Source organism: Oreochromis niloticus, linkage group LG22 (genome assembly GCF_001858045.2).
Source record: "Oreochromis niloticus isolate F11D_XX linkage group LG22, O_niloticus_UMD_NMBU, whole genome shotgun sequence".
NCBI lineage: Eukaryota > Metazoa > Chordata > Actinopteri > Cichliformes > Cichlidae > Oreochromis > Oreochromis niloticus.
The window spans coordinates 28,025,011-28,044,537 of record NC_031985.2 but is presented as its reverse complement, the minus strand read 5'-3'; the positions used below and the strand labels follow the sequence as shown (position 1 = coordinate 28,044,537).

General features: G+C 41.3%; 2 protein-coding genes across 6 annotated transcripts; one reads left to right on the top strand and one right to left on the bottom strand.

Moving 5' to 3' along the window:
- The first annotated feature begins 20 nt into the window (after positions 1-20).
- Positions 21-12,492, top strand: tert (telomerase reverse transcriptase). 5 transcript variants are annotated; one of them, XR_003215902.1, is made up of 17 exons: positions 519-836; positions 1,590-2,856; positions 2,947-3,136; positions 3,229-3,382; positions 3,464-3,631; positions 3,759-3,920; positions 4,145-4,246; positions 4,332-4,417; positions 4,499-4,615; positions 4,754-4,825; positions 5,114-5,302; positions 5,533-5,659; positions 7,163-7,224; positions 7,480-7,604; positions 9,710-9,847; positions 11,310-11,472; positions 12,355-12,492. XR_003215902.1 is itself a non-coding variant. In XM_025902334.1 (16 exons), the coding sequence occupies exons 1-16, from the start codon at positions 131-133 to the stop codon at positions 11,411-11,413; spliced, it is 3,069 nt and encodes a 1,022-aa protein (XP_025758119.1). In that variant the 5' UTR covers positions 21-130; the 3' UTR covers positions 11,414-11,603. The 5 variants fall into 5 exon arrangements, 3 of the variants coding, with proteins under 3 accessions (XP_025758119.1, XP_025758118.1, XP_003458559.1); XR_267781.4 differs by lacking the exon at positions 12,355-12,492 and adding an exon at positions 11,654-12,044; XM_025902334.1 differs by lacking the exons at positions 519-836; positions 12,355-12,492 and adding an exon at positions 21-136 and having other exon boundaries at positions 11,310-11,603.
- slc6a18 (solute carrier family 6 member 18) lies at positions 12,156-18,772 on the bottom strand. Its single transcript, XM_003458483.5, has 13 exons — positions 18,421-18,772; positions 17,621-18,145; positions 16,811-16,951; positions 16,388-16,525; positions 15,176-15,357; positions 14,889-14,999; positions 14,700-14,812; positions 14,487-14,615; positions 14,239-14,395; positions 13,908-14,112; positions 13,659-13,818; positions 13,396-13,558; positions 12,156-12,538 (listed from the first exon to the last, which is right to left on the bottom strand). Exons 2-13 carry the CDS (start codon positions 17,754-17,756, stop codon positions 12,320-12,322), a joined length of 1,854 nt encoding a protein of 617 aa, XP_003458531.1. The 5' UTR covers positions 17,757-18,145; positions 18,421-18,772; the 3' UTR covers positions 12,156-12,319.
- Between the last annotated feature and the right edge of the window lie 755 nt (positions 18,773-19,527).

Genomic DNA, 19,527 nt, shown 5'->3' with positions numbered 1-19,527 from the left:
GCGTCTTCCCACCAATTACGGCGCAGCACCTGTGCGCGTGGCTATCGCAGACTCCGGTGCAGCTGCAAGTAATTTCGATGGCTAATGTATTGTTATCCTTAGTAAAATATACTGTTACAAACTGGAATTTATGAAGGTAAACACCACCCGTGTGGTTATTGTGTTTCTTGGGGGATTTGTCTGGACTTTAGCAGATGCACATCAGGTAGAGCACTATCGTTGTTGTTCTTCTGAAAGCTGCTGTTTGCGTTTTTTTAATTAAAATGTAATTTTAAGGTCACAGAAATATGTCGCTTTAACCGCCTGTGGTGCGCATATAATGCGCGTGACAGAATGAATGATCTCTGGTGAGCAGTTCTCATTTTAATGTATTGGTTCAAATCGCACGTGATACTGTCACTTTTTCACTACACTCGTGCCAAAAGACAACAAGCCTTTACCTGTTTGTCATTGGTCAACAGTAAATTTCCCCCCTTTAGTATGAGGACTTTTGATTGGCCAGCTCCAATAAAGCGCTTTCCCATAGGCTAAGCATGACGCGGGCCCTTAAAAGGTCAAACATAGCTAAATCCCAGTGTAAAGTAGCTAACCTCCGTCCAAGTGCTCCGAACACAGTCGGTATGTCTGCGACTGATATGTCCGGTGTGCTGGATATCCTTCGGTTACTGTACCGGCACACGCAGACACTGGAGGAGTTTTCGGACAGCATCGTGTTCAGAGAAGGACAGAAAGCAGCTCTCATTGAGCAGACAGATACAAACCGATTCAAATCTTTCGTTAGGAGTGTTTTTGTGTGCTTTGACAAGGAGCTACAGCAGGTAGCGAGCTGTAAACAGGTAACGTTTCGCCGGATTGAAAAATATACATGTACATTTCCCAGGTTAGTCCTGAGGAGTTGATACGCAGCCCTCTGTGGACGTTTGAAGCGGTGTAGCTAACTCTGCCTGCCATGCTGTTATAATGTTAAAGCCAGGAAACCATGTTACACTCCTATATTTTGAATATATATATATATATATATATATATGTATATTGAAACTAAGCTGGGAGAAAACTATGCGCTGCTGGAGGATATTTAAGCTTCAGCAAGGTCTTCTTTTTTCTTCTGGGGCACTTCCCCCCCCATTTCTCCTTTATTAGACATGTTTAAATGTATCCAGTTATAATGACAGATAGTTAATATCAGCCGATATATTCGTCCGGCTCTACACGGGGACACGGGGTGGGCCCCACAATAATATTGTAAAAGGGTTTTCACTGTGCTAAGTTATACGTGGAATATTTCATTTCAGGATCTTTCGAGTGCCATGACTCTTTGATTTAATGGCTCTGGTTTTAGTTAGTAAAGAAAATGGTAACTTTGAATCAATTTTAATCACATAGAAGAATAAAGAACTCAGAGTATTGTTTTGTAGCAGTCTCCGGGCTAATATAGCATAGAGTTATATTATATTGAAATGAGACTTGTGGTATAGATGCACACATCAGTAAGCTGACAGGTTTATAAGAGAGTCTGAAGTTTTGCCTTTGTCAGGGTTTAACAGCTTAATGGGAGATGGCTTCTTCTTATATATTCATACTTTCCACAGATCTGCAGTCTGCCTGAACTACTGGCGTTTGTTCTCAACACTCTAAAAAGAAAAAGAAAAAGGAATGTCTTGGCACATGGCTATAACTTTCAGACCCTGGCTCAGGAGGATCGGGATGCAGACTTCCTCAAATTCCAAGGCGACGTAACACAGAGTGCTGCCTACATCCACGGCAGTGACCTGTGGAAAAAAGTCACAATGCGTCTGGGCACAGACATCACGCAATATCTTCTGGAGAGCTGCTCTGTGTTTGTGGCAGTTCCTCCTTCGTGTGTTTTCCAGGTGTGCGGCCCTCCAGTCTATGACAGGGTGTCCATGACCATGGCCTCGAGTGGGTTTTTTCTCCAGCCTGGAGTCAGGAAACATAATCGTACCAAGATTGAGAGCTGTCGAGGGTCAGTGAGTTTGAAACAGAAACGCACAGTTGTGAATCCTGCTGCAAGCAAGAAGATGAAAAGAAGGAATAAAGGAGGGAAAAAAGGGAAAAGAAAACGGGAAACTGGTGAAGAGGAGGAGGTGGCGGTTTGTTCAAGAAAGAGGCGGCGAGTAGCGTCTATAGAACATCAACAGGCGATCCAACCAGTTGGCTCTGAAAAGGAAGGACAGGTTGTGCCTGTGGAATCAGCACCGCCTGCAGCTTTCAAACAGCCTGTTGAAATGCCAACATTGGAGGGCGGTCCTAGTTGGAGATCAGGGATTTTCCCCCCTTTACCACCCTCGCAATGTTTTATCCGCACCCTGGGATTCCTGTATGGGGGCAGGGGCATGCGTGGCTTTCTTCTTAACAGGAGGAAGAAGACTGCTCATGGATCCAGAAGGCTTCAAGGACAAGATCTGGTAAGAATAGTCTTCTTCGAGGGACTAGCGTATTTGAATGGAGTAGAGAGGAAGCCTAAAAAACTCCCCCAGAGGTTCTTTGGCATGGTCCCCCTGTTTAGGCAGCTCTTACAACAACACAGGAGCTGTTCCTACACCAAAATACTACAGAGGTTATGTCCATCAATAGAGGAGAGCAATGCAGGACAGGGAGAACTAAACTCACTCTTACCTCAGCACTGTGCACCGCACAGGGTTTACCTGTTTGTCCGGGAATGCCTCTCTTCTGTGATCCCGCAAGAACTGTGGGGCTCTGATCAAAACCGGCTGCATTTCTTTGCCAGGGTCAGGACTTTCTTGCGAAGTGGCAAGTTTGAGAGGCTCTCACTGGCTGAACTGATGTGGAAGATAAAGGTGAATGACTGTGATTGGTTGAAGAGGAGTAAAACAGGTGAGGTTATCATCAATGATCTTTTTTTTTTTTTTCTTTTTGATTGCTTCGTGTTTCATGCCTGACCGAACCAACGTAACTCGTCTGCAGGCTGTTTTCCACCCAGCGAGCTTGCGTATCGGACACAGGTCCTGGGTCAGTTCTTGGCTTGGCTTCTGGATGGATATGTTACAGGCCTTGTGAGAGCCTGTTTCTATGCAACAGAGAGTATTGGGCAAAAAAACGCCATCAGGTTCTACAGGCAGGAAGTCTGGGCCAAACTGCAAGACTTGGCCTTCAGGTACACTCACACAACATTACTACAGTAGCCAGCATACATACAGACATGAGGCATACGTCCAAAAAAGGGAACAAAATTTGCTTTTCATGTAGAGGTCACCTTTCCAAAGGCCAGATGGAAGAGCTGACTCCAGCTCAGGTGGCATCCCTGCCCAAAGGCACCGTCATCTCCCGCCTTCGCTTTATTCCCAAGACTGATGGCATGAGGCCCATCACACGAGTCATAGGAGCAGATGCCAAAACAAGGGTACGCACCGACAATTACCTCAGACTTGTCTGTTATTACATGCTGTGGGCTGGATTTTCAACTTTTTTTTCCTCCCTACAGCTCTACCGAGGCCGTGTCAGGGACTTGCTGGATATGCTGCGGGCCTGTGTGCGTGCCACTCCATCACTGCTGGGGTCCACAGTGTGGGGGATGACTGACATCCACAAGGTTTTGTGCTCTTTGGCACCAGCGCAGAAGGAAAAACCACAACCCCTCTATTTTGTTAAGGTGAATTTAATTGTTTGGCAGAGAGCTTTCTATTTATTTTAAGGATAATACAGCTGTAAATTTCTGCACAATAATATGGACATACTGTACAGGTAATATATAATTTAGCTTTTCCTCTTCGTTTAAGGTGGACGTGAGTGGAGCCTATGAGAGTTTGCCGCATGACAAACTCATAGAGGTGATTGGCCAAGCCCTGTCACCTGTCCACGATGAACTCTTTACCATCCGCCGCTATGCCAAGATCTGGGCGGACTCCCACGAAGGCCTGAAAAAGGCCTTTGTCAGACAGGTAGCCATCTGATCCACAAACATGCTTATCTGAGGGCATACATAGTATTAATTAGTCCAAAAATGACATTTATGGATGTTTATGCTTTACCTCAACTAGTTTTAGGTCTTAGATCAATCCTCAAATAACTTTGTTAAGCTACATTTGAGAATCTGTGAAAACCACCATATATAAACATTATTTATGAGTGAAAGTCACACTCTTTTTTGTTTTGGTTAACAAAGGCAGATTTCCTGGAGGATAACATGGGATCCACCAACATGAAGGGCTTTTTGACGTCACTGCAGAGAAAAGGCAAAGTTCATCACGCCATCCTGGTTGAGCAGGTGACTCTGGCTTCATCGTGTGGTTTGCTGTGGCTGGGCAAATTGTGTGCTTAAGTCCTGAACGCATTACTTTTCCTTGTTGCAGCACTTTTGCTCAGATCTTCATGGCAGAGAGGCATTGCAGTTCTTTACCCAAATGCTAACTGGCAGTGTTGTTCAGTATGGGAAAAAGTAAGATTCTCGAACACCGTTTTCTAAAACTTTTTGATGTCATCAAGGCAGTTACGTCTATTTTGTCCCTTCATGTTTCAGGACGTACCGTCAGTGCCGGGGGATTCCTCAGGGATCGGTTGTGTCTAGTCTGCTCTGCTGCCTTTGCTACGGCCACATGGAGAATCTCCTGTTTAAAGATATTCCTGGACACAAAGGGTACATCAGACCTCGCTGTACTTCAGTCAGCTCCAGCTTGTATACATATATACCCATCATGGGCAGAAGAGGGCGCTCTTTCTGTGCTCTTGATTTGGTTCACTGTAGCTGTTATTTTGCTCTCCTTGTGCTCTGCAGGTGTTTGATGAGACTGGTGGATGACTTCCTTCTGATCACACCAGACCAACATGAAGCACAAGCTTTTCTCAAGTATTTCATTTGGCACAAGATATTTTGCAGTGGGGGACTGGAATGGGATTTGTAGTTTTCTGTAGAATCCAAAATGAATGCATCCACATTTGTAGTTATTCTGAACAGCTTGACTGAGACAGTGGATGACCTAATGAGCTGCACAAAGTCTCAGTATAAGAGAAATAGAAAGTTTTTACATTTATTAATCGGTTTTTTTTTTTGTTTGGTTTTTTTTCTTTTAACTGCCGATCATGCAAAGCTACTTATTTCAGTGCATTCGTAATGCCGCTTGCTCTTTGTGTGTAGGATCTTGCTGGCCGGAGTGCCACAGTATGGTCTGGCGGTCAACCCGCAGAAGGTGGTTTTGAACTTTCAGGTATCGGGAAGCGTGGCCTCCTGTCCCGACATTCGCATCCTGCCCCCTCACTGCCTCTTCCCCTGGTGTGGACTGCTGCTGGACACCCACAAGCTGGACGTCTATAAAGACTATTCCAGGTGAAAGGTCCATAACTGTGTAATTATACTGCACAGTTATTGTGTTATATTGTGGTGTCTCCTTGGGCCTGTTGTCAAGGCTTTATAGTTTATGGCTGAACTTTGTTCCTACTCATAAACGTGAGCCAATTCTGGCATAGATGAATGATCCTCTGGTCATACAAAATTCTCTTTGTAGTTTTGAAGGTTTTGTTGTTTTTAAATGTTCTTGCTTTTTTCTTGTTTCACAGCTATGCTGGACTGTCTCTGCGCTACAGCCTTACTCTGGGTTCATCCCACTCTGCAGGACAGCAGATGAAAAGGAAACTAATGGCTATCCTCAGGCTCAAGTGTCATGCCCTGTTCTTCGACTTGAAGGTCGGGAACAAACATATTTTTAAGACCTTTCAGAATACCGTAACTGTTAAACATTGACACATTCTTTTAGATGTGATGATTGTGGACGATTATGGGAAGGTGCAGTTTGCAAAAGCTGAGTACGCTGATCAAAACATGCTGTTAAAAGAAACTTGGACTAATTTCTCATCTTTCTTAAGATATTTTGATCAGCTATTTTTAAGCTATATATTCTTTTTACAAAAAAACAGTTTTATGAAAGAATAAATTATTTTATAGGTGCCATGCAACATTTGTAATCTTCCAGTTTACACATAAAAAGGCTTTTGATCCATTTATATGTTAATGTTATACAGACACTGAAGCATCACCAGCATGCTATTTCCAATGTCTGTGTCAAAAGTTAAAGTAAAACCTACAAAGATACCAATCAAGGTAAATGAGTCCTTGAATAAAATTTCCAAGGGTACCCGCCTCGGTCCCTGGAAATTAAAAAAAAAAAAAAAAAAGACCGACTGGTGATTTTAAAAAAGGATTTTCTACAAATGCAAGATGATTATACTAATGGCAAAGAATTAGTCGAACTTTTCATGTACTTATTAGATACATTTGACAGGTTGCCAGGTTAAGGTGTTTAAACTAATGACATGATATTCAGAGTTTGAGTAGTACAGCTTTGACTGAAAATAAAAGCCTGGTTGCCCACAAAGTCGGCTACTGGAAAGAAAGACTAGTTGGTGAGAGCAATGTTACTGATCTGGCAACTTTGCCAGGACGTCAGAAGAAGTGTTCCACAGATATGAAAGGGTAGAAAGCTTCTTTTTTTTTAAGACTTGGATGTTCGACTGGACCATTCGGTTGTACATTAGCTGGCATGCTGGGGATCATTGTCTTGTTTCATGGCCCAGTTTCAGCCAAGCTTTGGCTTTCAGGCAGATGCCCTCACATTCGATCCTAGCATTCTTTGTAATACACGGGAGTTTATCATGTCAACGACTGCAAGGTACTCGGGACCTGTGGCTGTAAAACAAGCCCAAATCATCACCCCTCCACCACCGTGTTTGACCGTTGGTATGAGCGGTTTGTGCTGATTCCAGAAGACTTGTGGTTTGTTCGAATGCGATTTTGTCAAGCTAAGCTGTGCTGCCATGTTCTTTTGTTTTTGTTTTTCCTCCCTCTTACTCAGATTTGGTCACACTTGGCTCAGAACAGGACGGCACTGGTCAAAGCTCTAATACTGAGCCTTCAAAATGCACAGCCTAAAACCAATGTGTGACATCACTGAGGCGATGTCCATCTTTTTATACAATCTGACTTTTGAGGAAAAACCAAAGCGAACATAAAACAATCAAAACTCAGTTCCCCACTGTAAAGCATGGCAGAGGGAGCAGCAGGGTTTGGAGCTGCTTTCTGTTTTGACTAACAGGAAAATCCGACCTGAGCAATCATTGAAGAAATCCTGTATCAGTGTGTAAGTAAACTACTTGCTTTCCGTTACATTAATCTATAAATTTTTCTCCTCAGACTAATTCTCTTGAAGCGGTCTACAAGAACATCTACAAGCTGGTGCTGCTGCATGCGTGCAGGTACTGTTGTCAGTGTCAGATTGGTGCATTTACCCACCTGTAATATCAAAATACATCGATAATAAACACAAAATGGGAACCTTCAACATGAATCACTTCAGTTGGGTAAAAATCTGGGTTTATATTAATCAGTACCTGCACCGAGCTTAGAAATAATTGTCCCATTGTTTATCTCTAAATGTAAATGTCTAACTGAACCTGTCCTCATTTGCAGTTTTTTGTGTGTGTGTGTCTTCCTGTTTTTTTCCTCTTCAGGTTTCATGTCTGTGCCCAAAGCTTGCCCTTTGGTCAGACCGTTTCCAAGAACCCCGTCTTCTTTCTGCAGTTGATATGGGAGATGGCCCAGTACTGCAACAAGCTCATCAGACGCAGCAACAAAGGCAACTTTTATATTTCACAGCAGCACTTTGTTACTGATTGGTAATAGTGGGCAGTAGTTTGATAGCAACACGTTCAAATCAAGTAATAGCATCTCTGCAAGTTGTATTGTGAAGTAAGATCCTGCAGTTTTGAAAGAGTAATGTGGGTAGTAGGAAAAAAACAAGATGCTCAGGTATAAGAAGACCAGGGCAAAATATCCAGCACTGCTATGATGTGCTTAATGTTTTGGACCTTAGCACATTTTACTTTGTGCCTTTTTTGCTCGTCAAGTTTTACTCGGTTGCTCTTCAGTCTGGGAATTTTATGGTTTGATCCATTTTGGTGACAGGGATGCTTCCCTCTCATTTTCCTTATAGATTTAATATTTACTTAAGAAAGCAGCCAGACAAGCTGGATTTTAGAGGTAGAGATACACTCATTGCACTGCTATGGTGTCCTGTTTGCCATACTATAGATTTGTTTAAGCCGAACAGCAAACAGAAGTGGCATCAGGCTCATGGCCAGCAGAGGGCGCCCTTTTCGAGTGATGTCACTTGCCAAAGCTCAATCAGAGTGTGATAATTGTGTTGCTAACACCCTGAGATGTCAGTGCTCCCAGTTAAACGAGCAGATGAAAACAGGAGAGAATACAAAAACATATTTCATTACATGAAACGGCAGACTCAGGATCAGTTACAGCAGTTAAACTTACTCCTCTCCAAACTGGATGTTGGCAAATAACAGCAGAGCCAAGTTAATGTGCTCGTGCGAGTTAATGTGTCCCACATGCTTGCGAGTTGGACGCTTTCAGAGCTGTTATATTTTTATCCTTTTTCATTTTCAGTTATCTACATCTTCTCAATCACTGCGTGCTAGTTTAATGTTTTTAAATTATATAGACGGTATTGTATTTAATGCGTACTTTTTTTCTTCTTTTTTTTTAATGCTTAAGTGTGGTCTCCGCAGGGGTGCTGATTCTTTGATAGAGCAAACAGTTTAAAGGAGCGAGGACTGTGGTGGTGTCAGGTGTGACTGTGTGGCAAATGGTTAACATGGTTCAAGGCTTCGTCAGGTCAGGCAGTGGGAATTCAAGTAACTGAAGTATACTTTCTATCAAGCTACTCCCACACTGCTTCAGTAATTTGAACTGAAAATTGCACGTTTGGATTCATCACTCTGTAAAACCCGTTTCCGGTAATTTACAGTTGAGTTCTAGTGTAATTTGGCATGTGGGTTAGCTGCCCTTTTTATGTTGAACGATTCAGGCCAGTGTTAAGTGGCTTAACAAAGAAACTGTGCTGTGAAAATGGTCAGGACTGAAGTGAAAATGAGTGAAAAAGTAGATGATGTCCAAAGAAAAGCTTTAAAAGATCTTCATAAAGCCCGGAGAACTGCTGCTCAAGACTACTTAAAAAAATGTCCAGCTAAGAAAAATATAAAGGGTGGCTCAAGACTTTTGCACAGCACCATATTTTCTGACGTTCTAGAGGTAGAAGAAGTTCGTTTCCTGCTGTCAGTTAGTGTGGGATGGTAATAATTTGCGTTTGTTTTCCATTATAGTTTATTCTGTGTATTCATGGTACGTTTAGGAGAATCAAGAGATTTATAACATCATTCAGCCTGGAAAGTTAAACATTAGAATAAACCACATAGTAAATTCCTAGTTTGCGGCGGTGTTGTGTGCGCTTAATTAACCCTAAGACTTTTGAATGTTTAAATAAATACAAGCATTATTTACAGCACACAAATTGCTGAGGATGATAGTTTAGACAGTTTCTATGTGATTTTAAGGATATTAAGCTGATGGTATCCTGTAATATCACAATATGAGCCTTTATTATCCTGTTGTTATCAGCATACGTACTGCATTGATATAACCATTTATTTTAGCAGGTTGCTATAGTTTCATTTAAATGAGTAAATGTTGAATAACTTATCGTATGTTAATTTTATTAACATATAATATTATAAGATGCTTGTTCTCAAAGCTAAGCTATTAACTGGATAGTACTGGATTGTAAAGCACAATTACTGCAGTATTACTGAGCTGTGATGTAAAATTCAACCCATTTCCTTCAGCAAGCACATTAATAACTTGATTTCTTCTCTCTTTGCCTCTATCTAGGACTGATTTTAGGTGATAAGGCCCAGACGGGGATCGTGCAGTACGAAGCAGTGGAGCTGCTTTTCTGTCTGTGCTTCTTGCTGGTGCTGTCACAACATCGTCTTCTCTATAAAGATCTGCTCGCACACTTGCACAAGCGTATGTAGTCTCAAAAGTGATGTTCTTCTTCCAAAAAATGCCATTAAAATGTGAAGCAAAGTACCGTGCAGAGGTCTGAGCATCTCGTTTTCCTTTAGATTTTGTTGTTGAAATAGAAAATGGGCACATAATTGAAACATGCACAAAAATACATGGAAATACAAGACAAAACAAAGTGCAATTCTAAAACAGTTGGAATTTGGTATGATTACCTTTTTCTTTTACGTTTTCTTGTAATTTCTTTAAGGAGGCTTCAGGAATAGTTCTCCAGGCTTCTTGAAGCACATTCACAGCTCTTCTTTGGCTCTTTGCTGAGTTTTGTTCCCTTCTCTGTTCAGATGATCCCCCACTGCTTTAATAATGTTGAGGTCTGCGCTCTGGGGAGGCCAATCCATGGCTGTGTTTTTTCTATCCATTGCTTTTACTGCATTAGCAGTCTGTTTGGGATCATTGTGTTGCTGAAAAATGAGGCTGAAGCCAGTCGGATGCTTTCCAGATGATATTTGATATCTTGCTGTACATTTCTTTGTTCATGAATCCAGCAATTTTGCAAAGATCCCCAACACAACTGGCTGAATTGCAGCCCCGAAGCATGACCGAGCCTCCACCGTGTTTTACAGAGTATTGTCAGTACTCACTGTTGTATCTCTCTCCTGATCTCTCCGTACATATTGATGATGTTTTGGACCAAAAATTTGATTTTTTTAAAAATTAATCACTTCATGAGACTGCCTCCGTGTTATTTTCAGTCCGAACTTTAACTGTCTCAAGAAAGATACAAATTAGCAGCAAAGATATATTAAAGTCCCCAAAGTATTGGTTTTGCTGTACAGTACAGGTAACTGCATTAGCCTAAGTGACAGCACTTTTGTCAGTTGCAGACTGTTGTTCTGCTCACATATTAAGTTGTATTTGGATATCAAAAATAATTTGCTGCAGAGTCACAAATAGCATCCAAAGAAGTTCATGAGCATATCAGTTTGAGTCTCTTTGTGTTTCCTCCTTACGTGCGAAAGGAGGAGACACATAGAGACAGCCTGAAGGGGTCACGAGTTCGTGCACTTCTAGGAGGGGCATCCAGAAGGGCATCTGGTGTAAAGTCCCATATCAAACATGCAGATCTGTCTGCTGTGGTGAACCTTTGAGGACTACAGCAGGGTAAAATACCCGCTGCCTGTGTGGATGCTTAATTAGGCAAGAATAATTAAAAACAAAATAAAAGTACTACAGTTTGCTCTGCAGGAAAAAAAATGAGGCTTTTTGATTTCATTAAGAAAGGCTGTCCTTCCTGTAGCTTTTTAAATTTGGACTTTGTAAGAGGTGCACCTAATTTAGCCAATATACATATATCATTTTACATGTATAATCTGCAGTTTATTGGCACCTGTCATTTGATATTACAGTTTGTCACCAAACAAGGAAATAAAAAGCGTCTTATCTTCTTGTCTTTATCTTTTTACAGGAAAGCGCAGTCTGGAGCGGCGTCTGGGGGACCTGAGGCTGGCCAGGGTGCGGCAGGCTGCTAGCCCCAGGACTCCAGTCGACTTCTTGGCCATTCAGACATAAATTACTATTCCCAGTCCCAGTTTCCAACATGACCGCAGAACAACACTGGGAGATTAAAGGTATGGATTAATCTAGATTCCCTCCCCTTTTTTGTTAAAAACATATTAAAAGCCTTTTTTTTTTTTCTTTTGCTTTGTTTAATTCTTAAGTTGTAAGTGTTTTAATAATATATATCACCCCCCCCCCCCCCCCCCCAAAAAAAAAAAACCCCAAACAATACATGACATCCTTCGGATCTAGAGTGTCGGGAAACATGTCTGGAAAAAAACAGTACTTAGTCGTGTGCTGTAAAACACTTAAGTGCTAAACCTCAGCCATAAACGCACACAATCAAACAACAGCAACCTGTCAGGATCGGTAATTGAAAGTCATGCAGCTACTGTAATAGAGCAGGCCTCATCCCATAGCTGTGTGTCTTTGTGGACTTTGATTTATACTTTGTAGTAGTTTTCCATAAAGAGCATGTGAGCACATACGTCACAGAAGTTGTGAGCCATTCGTCAAAGGATTTTTTACTTTTGTGCTACATCACGTATGCTCAGTTCTTTAGACAATGCTAAAGTCGTTCAGAAATGAACAAACCTGGAAGGTTCTGTGTCCTCTTGTTGTTTGTTTTTTTTACTATGTTCAACTGTGCAGATTCGTATATTTGGAGTGAAAGAAAGATGTGTGATGGATATAATGTTATATTGAATGTATTGATATGATGTAAAAATATGTAAAATGAAAATTAATAAGAATGTCACTGTTAAATAAATCCTGTTTTATTTTCAAGAGAAGTAATGTAAGGTTTCATATGTCAAGTAAACATCAGAATCTGTATGAAATTCTAGTGAATTTTGATGAAAAGCAGTGATAAACATCTGGATTTTTGCGGTGTGGCAGCATATTTACTCTCCACAGTCCTTAAGCCCTTTGAGTCTTCTGTTCCTGTGTGTCAGTCACGAAGGCATCGTTGTCGTAGGGATTTAACTCCATCCCAACCGAGGACTTTCTGAATCTGCCACGAAGCAGCTGGTAGAGAGCCACCAGAGGAATGGAAATCACAGGCACCACACAGAGGAGGATGATTATGGCAAAGACCCAGTCTGGATAAAGCTTCTGTTCGGTTTCAGGGAATTTTTCCTGAAAAGAAAGATAGAGGTGGAAACAATGAAGGACATTTATTTATTTAGTTATTAAATACGGTTTCAAATTGGTAAAATGTGCTAATTTTCTTTCTTTGGGGTAAATAGAAAGCAACATCCAGCAAGCAGGCAGTTAGCTTAGCTTGACTAATTCAATTTTATATTGATTTACTTTATTTAAATTCTATTTTTTATTGCTGTGTCCAGCACTTTGGTCAGTGGTTGCTGTTTTAGTGCTTTATGAATAAAGTTGGCTTGGCTAACTTAAGGTTATCGAAACCAACCAAGAGATATTTCAGGCTCATAAAATCCCATAAAGGACTTAACTGTCATTTTAACTCGCCAGTCTGTATTTATTAATCGACATATTTGTTAAAATGTAGGTTTTGAGAGACATTTTTAAACTCTTGCTTGTTTGTTAACAGACATTACAGATACTCGCTTCTCAGGTAAAAGCCTGGCTGCTGGATTCATTTCAGAAGTCAGTTTGATTTTTAATAGCTTCTTCCTTCAGGATAACTCGCTGTGACTCACAGCTCAGATCATTTCAAAGTGGTTTATTGATCATAACAATGAGTTCACTGTACTCAAATTGTCTCCACAATTAAAAGATCTCAATCCGATAATGTACCTTTGGGATGTGATGGAACAGAAACAAATCTGCAGCAGTTGTGCGATGCCGTCGTGTCAGCATCAACTTAAAATCTCTAAAGAACGTTTCGAGCGCCTTATTAAATCTGTGTCATGGAGAATTAAAGCAGTTCTGAAGATAAATAGAGGACCGAACAAACTGCACCTAATAAAATCTTGAATCATGAGTAGATTCATTCTTCAATTCTTGCCTTTCCTGCTTACATAATCTGGGTTCCATGCTTGATAGGTGGGACGTGTCTGTGCCTGGACAATCACATAGGCAACAAACACCACCAGGAGTAGTAAAGGACTGATCACCATCCAGCACGCCTTCCAAAAGATGTTTGGCCTCTTCCCAGTCATGATATAGATGTCGTCACTGAAACTGGCAGAGGAGACGTAAAACAGATAGGAATTATGATTGTTAATGATGTTTTAAAGTCTACAGTGTTATGTTTAGGAGGAAGAAGAGGAGAAAAAGTTACGTTTTCATTCCACGGAAGTAAATAACTCCAATAATCTCAAATAAAGCAATGATGAGCAGAGGTACGGATCCCACGTAACCATTAAACACCTCCACCCAGTAGTTGCCTGAGCTCAAGGTGAAGAGGAGTGCCACCAAGAAGGATATCAAACAGATGATTGCTGCAGAAGTGAAGAAGGGGAAAGTTTAAAAGAGGAAATTCAAAGGAAATTGTTTTTATCATAAAAAGCACAAGCTGATGTGCAAGTACCTGATGTGAGTTCCTTGGGGATCCACCTGGGCAATAGTTTGAGTTCATTGAGGGGCGAGAGGACACCCTCTATGTTACCAAACATGGAGGAGAGACCTAAACTAAAGAGCATGACAAAGAACAGTACGGCCCATACCTGCGAGCCCGGCATTGATATCACCGCTTCAGTGAACACGATAAAAGCCAGGCCAGTACCTGAAACACTCTGAAGGGAGAGGATAAAAAACAAGAGGCTATTGAGGATACTTGAAATGGCAATGTCTGAAAATGACCAGTGTTTGTGGATGGGGGGCTCGAGGATAGAAGAATGACTATAAGATGGAGTGAGTACCTGCTTAAGTAATTTTTGTAGATCACACTCCCTCAGGGACAGACTCTGGAATTTCCCGGGATATGTCGTATTTAGATATTCATACCAGTAATCGTAGTTCTGCAGGGTTATGTTCTGGTCTGAGAACTCAAAGTGATTGGTCAGAGCCAGGATGTTCCTGCAGATAAGATTTGAAGAGTAAGTACTCAGGATCTTAAAGGCAAAGACGTAGTTGCAAAACCCCACCTAAAATAGGCATGCTTACGTACTCGTCTTTACAGGCGTTTAAGGCGGTGGTGGCTTTAAACCCCAGGATGGAGAAAACTGGAATGGAGGCGTAGAGAGATGTGGCGCTGTTTATTACTCCCACCAGAACAGCGTCTCTCTCGCAGTTGTTTCTAACAACACAAAGAGCGAGAGAAAGACGAGGTTACTAATCACCCCGTGTTCACCAGGGGAGGTTAAGAAGTGTCGGTCCTTACTTCTCTTCATTGTAACTGGAGAAAGATATGAGACCTCCAAACGCCACAGAAAGAGAGAAGAAGATCTGCGTGGCGGCGTCCAACCACACCCGTGGGTTCTTCAGGGTTTGCCACTGTCACGAGCATAACATCTGATTAGGAAATCAGCTGTTTGTGGGACTGAAGATTAAAAATTTCACTCCAACTCACGTCAGGGGTGAAGAGGTACAACAGTCCATCAGTAGCTCCAGGCAGAGTGAGGGCACGGATCAGGAAAATAGTCAGCACCAGGTAAGGGAAGGTAGATGTCACATACACAGCCTGAAAAGATATAAAAACATTAAAATAACATATTTCTGGGGGGAAATGATAAATGTAATGACTTGGGAGAACAGTTTTGGAAGACAGAAACCACATATAGTGATAGCATAGAGTTAGGCATCCAGTGTTCTGCAACCTATCATTAAATATTAAATGTTTTTGGTAGTTACACTGACCTTTCCCATGGAGTCGATGCCTTTGATGAAGCAGATGTAGACGATGCACCAGGCGCTGGCTAGACAGATCACCATCCCCCACTCCACGGAGCCGCTGATCTCGATGTCAGGTGTGATGTTGAGGGTTTCACGGTACCAGAAGTAATTTACTGGAGTGCTTTTCTTACACTCCAAATTGTAGTCTACATGGACACACATACGCAAAAAATTTCGTAGACCTGCATAAGGCTGGAATGGGCACCATCAACAAGAAGGTTGGTGAGAAGATGACAACTGCTGGTGCAACTATTTGTAAATAGAACAAATATAAAATTACAATTGCCTCGCCTCAAGCACGGAGTTGGAAGCATTATGCTTTGGGACTATTTTTCTGTAAAGGGTGCCAATGTATGGGCCCACATACTGAAATATCTTGGATGAGAAACTCCCGCCCTCAGCCAGAACACTGAACGTTGATCACAAATGGGTCTTCCAGTGAGACAATGACCCAAAACAGATCTCTATGGCAACAAAAGAGTGGCTAAAGAAGAAGCACATTAAGGTTATGGAGTGGTCTTGCTAGTCTTCAGACCTCAGTCCTATAGAAAATCTGTGGAGTGAAGCTTTGAGTTGCCAAGCAGCAGCCACGAAAGCTAAAAGATTTGGAGAGTTTCTGTATATAGAAGTGAACTAAAATCCTCCTGAGAAGTTTGCAAACCTGGTGACCAACTACAGGAAACGTCTCACCGCTGTGATTGCCAACAAGGATTTCTCCCCCGAGTACTAAACCATGTTTTGGTGTGGTTGGTATTCTGTCTCTCCATTAAAATGAAACTACCACAAAAATGAGATACTGTTCATTTGTTTAAAAGTGTGCAAACTTACAAATTCAGCAGAGGGTCAAATAATTAGTCCCAACACTGTATAGTCATTGCTATTTACTTGTTCATCTCATGTCTTAGTTGCACCTATCTTTAAGCAAGCATGGTCTTTTTTTATTTTATGTTGTGGTGCAATGTTCACCTTGTGCCATAAAGCAGTCCAGTATTTTTTTTTACTGAATCTCTCTTGAAATGCTACCAAGAGCCTGGCAGGCAGCCATAAATCTTTACTGATAATCCTTAACTTTATCTTTGTTATTAAATCCGCAAACAGTGGAGCAGCAGCAGAATCACGGCGTACGGCCATAAATTTATCAAGCAAGAATAATAGCGAGGTGTGCTCCTGTCTCACCTGTGCGGCTTTCATTTAGTGGGCAGGTGCTCCACGGCAGGGGTTCCTGAAAGGAGTGGAAGAAGTACCACAGCACCCAGGCCAGAATGGTGTTGTAGAAAACGCCCACCAGAAACGATACAATCAAACAGCCAATGCCTGCACATAAGAAAGGGTTTTTTTAGGTATTCATTTTATTTTTTAAATTTAAGAGTAAGGAATCTTTGACCGGTGTCAATTTCAACAAAAGAAACATTTATTTATTTTTTGGTTATTCTATTTTACTTTCTACTTTATCAGATATGATACAGTTGACTCTAAAGGGTTGAAAAACAACTAAAAATCTTAGATTAACTAATATGTCGTTAAAATAAAGCAACATACTCGAATAGTATAACTGTAGAGTACATAAAAACATTTACTATTACTTTTTGGGTTACCCACCTACTCCACCGATTACGGGATTGATGGTCTTCCAGACACCCACGCTGCCCTTCCGGAGCCTCTGTCCTACAGCCAGCTCAAGGAAGAGTAGGGGGAGGCCCTCAAACACCAGCGCTATCAGGTAAGGGATGAGGAATGCACCTGAAGACATGAAGTAAATATTTATCTTACAGTTAGGCATTATTAGGATTACAATGCAAAGCTCTACTAATAAAAACACTGGGTTGCTGGGAATCGGGCAGACTTTTTTTTTTTTTAGAAAAACCCACTATATTTACAAACTTTTTAAAAAAATTATTAACTTCTCGTATCACCTCACTGCTTCACCGTATGAGCTCCAAACAAAACAAATCTGAGGGGAGAGTAACAATAGAAAAACGTGACTAAATTAAACAGACTAAGCCAAAGTCAAACAGACACTTGATAGAGCCCACACGCATTTTCTGGACTGGCTGTTTACACAGCCTGACCCAGAGCAGGCTCCTGTAGAACTCTGTGGCATGAGGACTCGGCATATCTCTCTGGGTAAGTATGAGGAAGCAAACAAAGGTGGATATATTCCTCACAAACAGTATGTAATGCTTTCCATGGTTAATCATAAGGTATACATAAAGTTATTCATTTCCAGACAGGTTCAGGGACTGACCCGGTTTGTTCGTTAATACCTAATTAAACTGAAACAAAAGGGAAAAGCAAACAGATTAAAGCATCTCTGCGCTGGATTGATTAAATAGGACTCTACAAATACTCTTACAGTAGGAGTGATAAAGTGAGGAAAAGGGAGACTGTTATGCAAAGGCAGCATCTCACCTCCTCCGTAGATTTGGCAGAGGTAAGGGAATCGCCACACATTTCCAATTCCCACTGCAAAGCCAATACATGTCAGCAGATACTGAGCCTTGTTGTCCCACTTGGGTCTCTCCTCCGGCCCAGCGTCTTTTCCCATCCTCAGCTGGAAAAAAGACTCAGTGCAATCCCAGTTCTGTTACAAAAATACACCTAATGGAATTGTAGCATGCAGTCTGATCAAATTGCATATATTTTGTGGTTAGTCCAGAATTTTCCTCCTGATCCGTATTTTAGATGAATTACACTCCTGAGTGGTTCGGTCTTCGTGATGTTCAGCACTCCCGTTTCATCCTCTGTGCGACCCTCCCGTCTCTGAGTCAGAGGTGCAGATTCTGTTCTTTATGAGATATCCAACCAGCAGGAAGTTTGGTGAAAACACTTGCCAGGGTGATTTAGTGGTTTTACCTCCCTCCTTCTGTAGAATGGGAGTGTGCTGAAACTTAAATTAATGGATAACCTGGTGATGCTTTTCTCTGCTACACTGACCTACATCAGAGCAATCAGATACAGGGTGGAAGAGACATCAGGAGAGTTGTGCTGAACAGCTAATCAAACATGGTCCTTGCATACAATCTTCATGCGAAATGAGTGAAAAAGTTATCGGGTCTTTTCTTTGCTCTTGTTTGAGAACAGATGTACACAAACCTAAATCTGAAGGGATGAAAATCAATCTAACCAAATTATGTTTTTGATACATTTTACCATTAAGGGCATTTTTTTCACACATAAAAGTCAATAATAATTGTGTCCACATTTCTTACCTGTACCTGTGAACTCAGGTTGAGATATAAACTGCAAATCCACACTCTTCCTTCCTCAAATATGATTTTGTGAAGTGTTTTTTTCTCCTGGCCAGTTAAGATTTCTGTCGTCACTTCATGAATCCTTGTGTTGCAGATTTTTATTCTTAGATACAGGCTTGATTGCTGTCTCTAGCTCTCTCTGATATTGCTAACATTCATTTCTAATCAAGCACACCAAAGCTGTCCCATTTCCTATATTATGGTCATATTAAGCAGTGATGTCCGCTTATGCATTGAAAAGAGCAAAAAACAAAAAACAAATCTTCCAGCCAACCATGTCTCAGATATTATGTGTGAAGTTTCCTTCACTGGCTGACTCTGTGTCGGTTTTCCTTCATGTGCTCCGGTCAAAAGTCAAAACAAGTTAGGCGTTACTAAACTGCCCCTATCAGTGTTATATATATTCATGTGTCGGCCCTATTGTAGGAGCTGAATAGAGGTTTCTGGCCTACTTCCAGGGTGCAAGGAGGACAGAATAAAGTCTGAAGGAGCAACTGAAGCACTAATAAAGAACATAGAACTATTTTACTGCCTGACCGGCGCATTTCGACATCACACCTTCATCAGGGGTCATCATAAAAATAGGCTGCTGAGAACATTTTTAATAGGCAAAGCGCTGAGTGGAAACATGAAGCCAGTCTATGTGACGTTAAAGTAATGTACTGGTTCTTTGGATCATAAAGGGGAGTGTCCAATACATGTAGTGCCACATTTAGTCCATAAGCTGGAGGTGCAATTATGATGTGGTGGTAAGATAATAATGTGCTTGATAACAAGCATAGTTTGCACCTGAAACACCTTAATTATTATATATTCACTAATTTAAGTTATGTTCAATTGGATAAGTGGATATCCAAACTGCTGCTTCTCTTTTCCCGGCACAAGTGACATCACCACCTGTCAACCATCGACATGTTCATCAGTCAGTAAATTCAGTTCATAATTCTTAGTTATAGTTAATAAATCTTACAATCATCGGATCTTTGATGTCTGAGTATTTAAAAATAAAGATCTTGTCTTTAAATTGATACAGTTCCACACGGCTGGTTTCTGCCACCTGCTGGT

What these genes read in the sequence shown, in the direction of transcription:
- slc6a18 (XM_003458483.5), bottom strand. Translation starts at nt 17,756, where the DNA reads ATGGGAAAAGACGCTGGGCCGGAGGAGAGACCCAAGTGGGACAACAAG. An exon ending in ACTAAATGAAAGCCGCACAG is followed by an intron (nt 15,358 to 16,387) that starts GTGAGACAGGAG and finishes GTGTCCATGTAG; the next exon opens with ACTACAATTTGGAGTGTAAG. An exon ending in CCCCAAGGAACTCACATCAG is followed by an intron (nt 13,819 to 13,907) that starts GTACTTGCACAT and finishes TCACTTCTGCAG; the next exon opens with CAATCATCTGTTTGATATCC.
- tert (XM_003458511.4), top strand. Translation starts at nt 534, where the DNA reads ATGACGCGGGCCCTTAAAAGGTCAAACATAGCTAAATCCCAGTGTAAA. An exon ending in GAAGCACAAGCTTTTCTCAA is followed by an intron (nt 4,826 to 5,113) that starts GTATTTCATTTG and finishes CTTTGTGTGTAG; the next exon opens with GATCTTGCTGGCCGGAGTGC. An exon ending in CATCAGACGCAGCAACAAAG is followed by an intron (nt 7,605 to 9,709) that starts GCAACTTTTATA and finishes GCCTCTATCTAG; the next exon opens with GACTGATTTTAGGTGATAAG.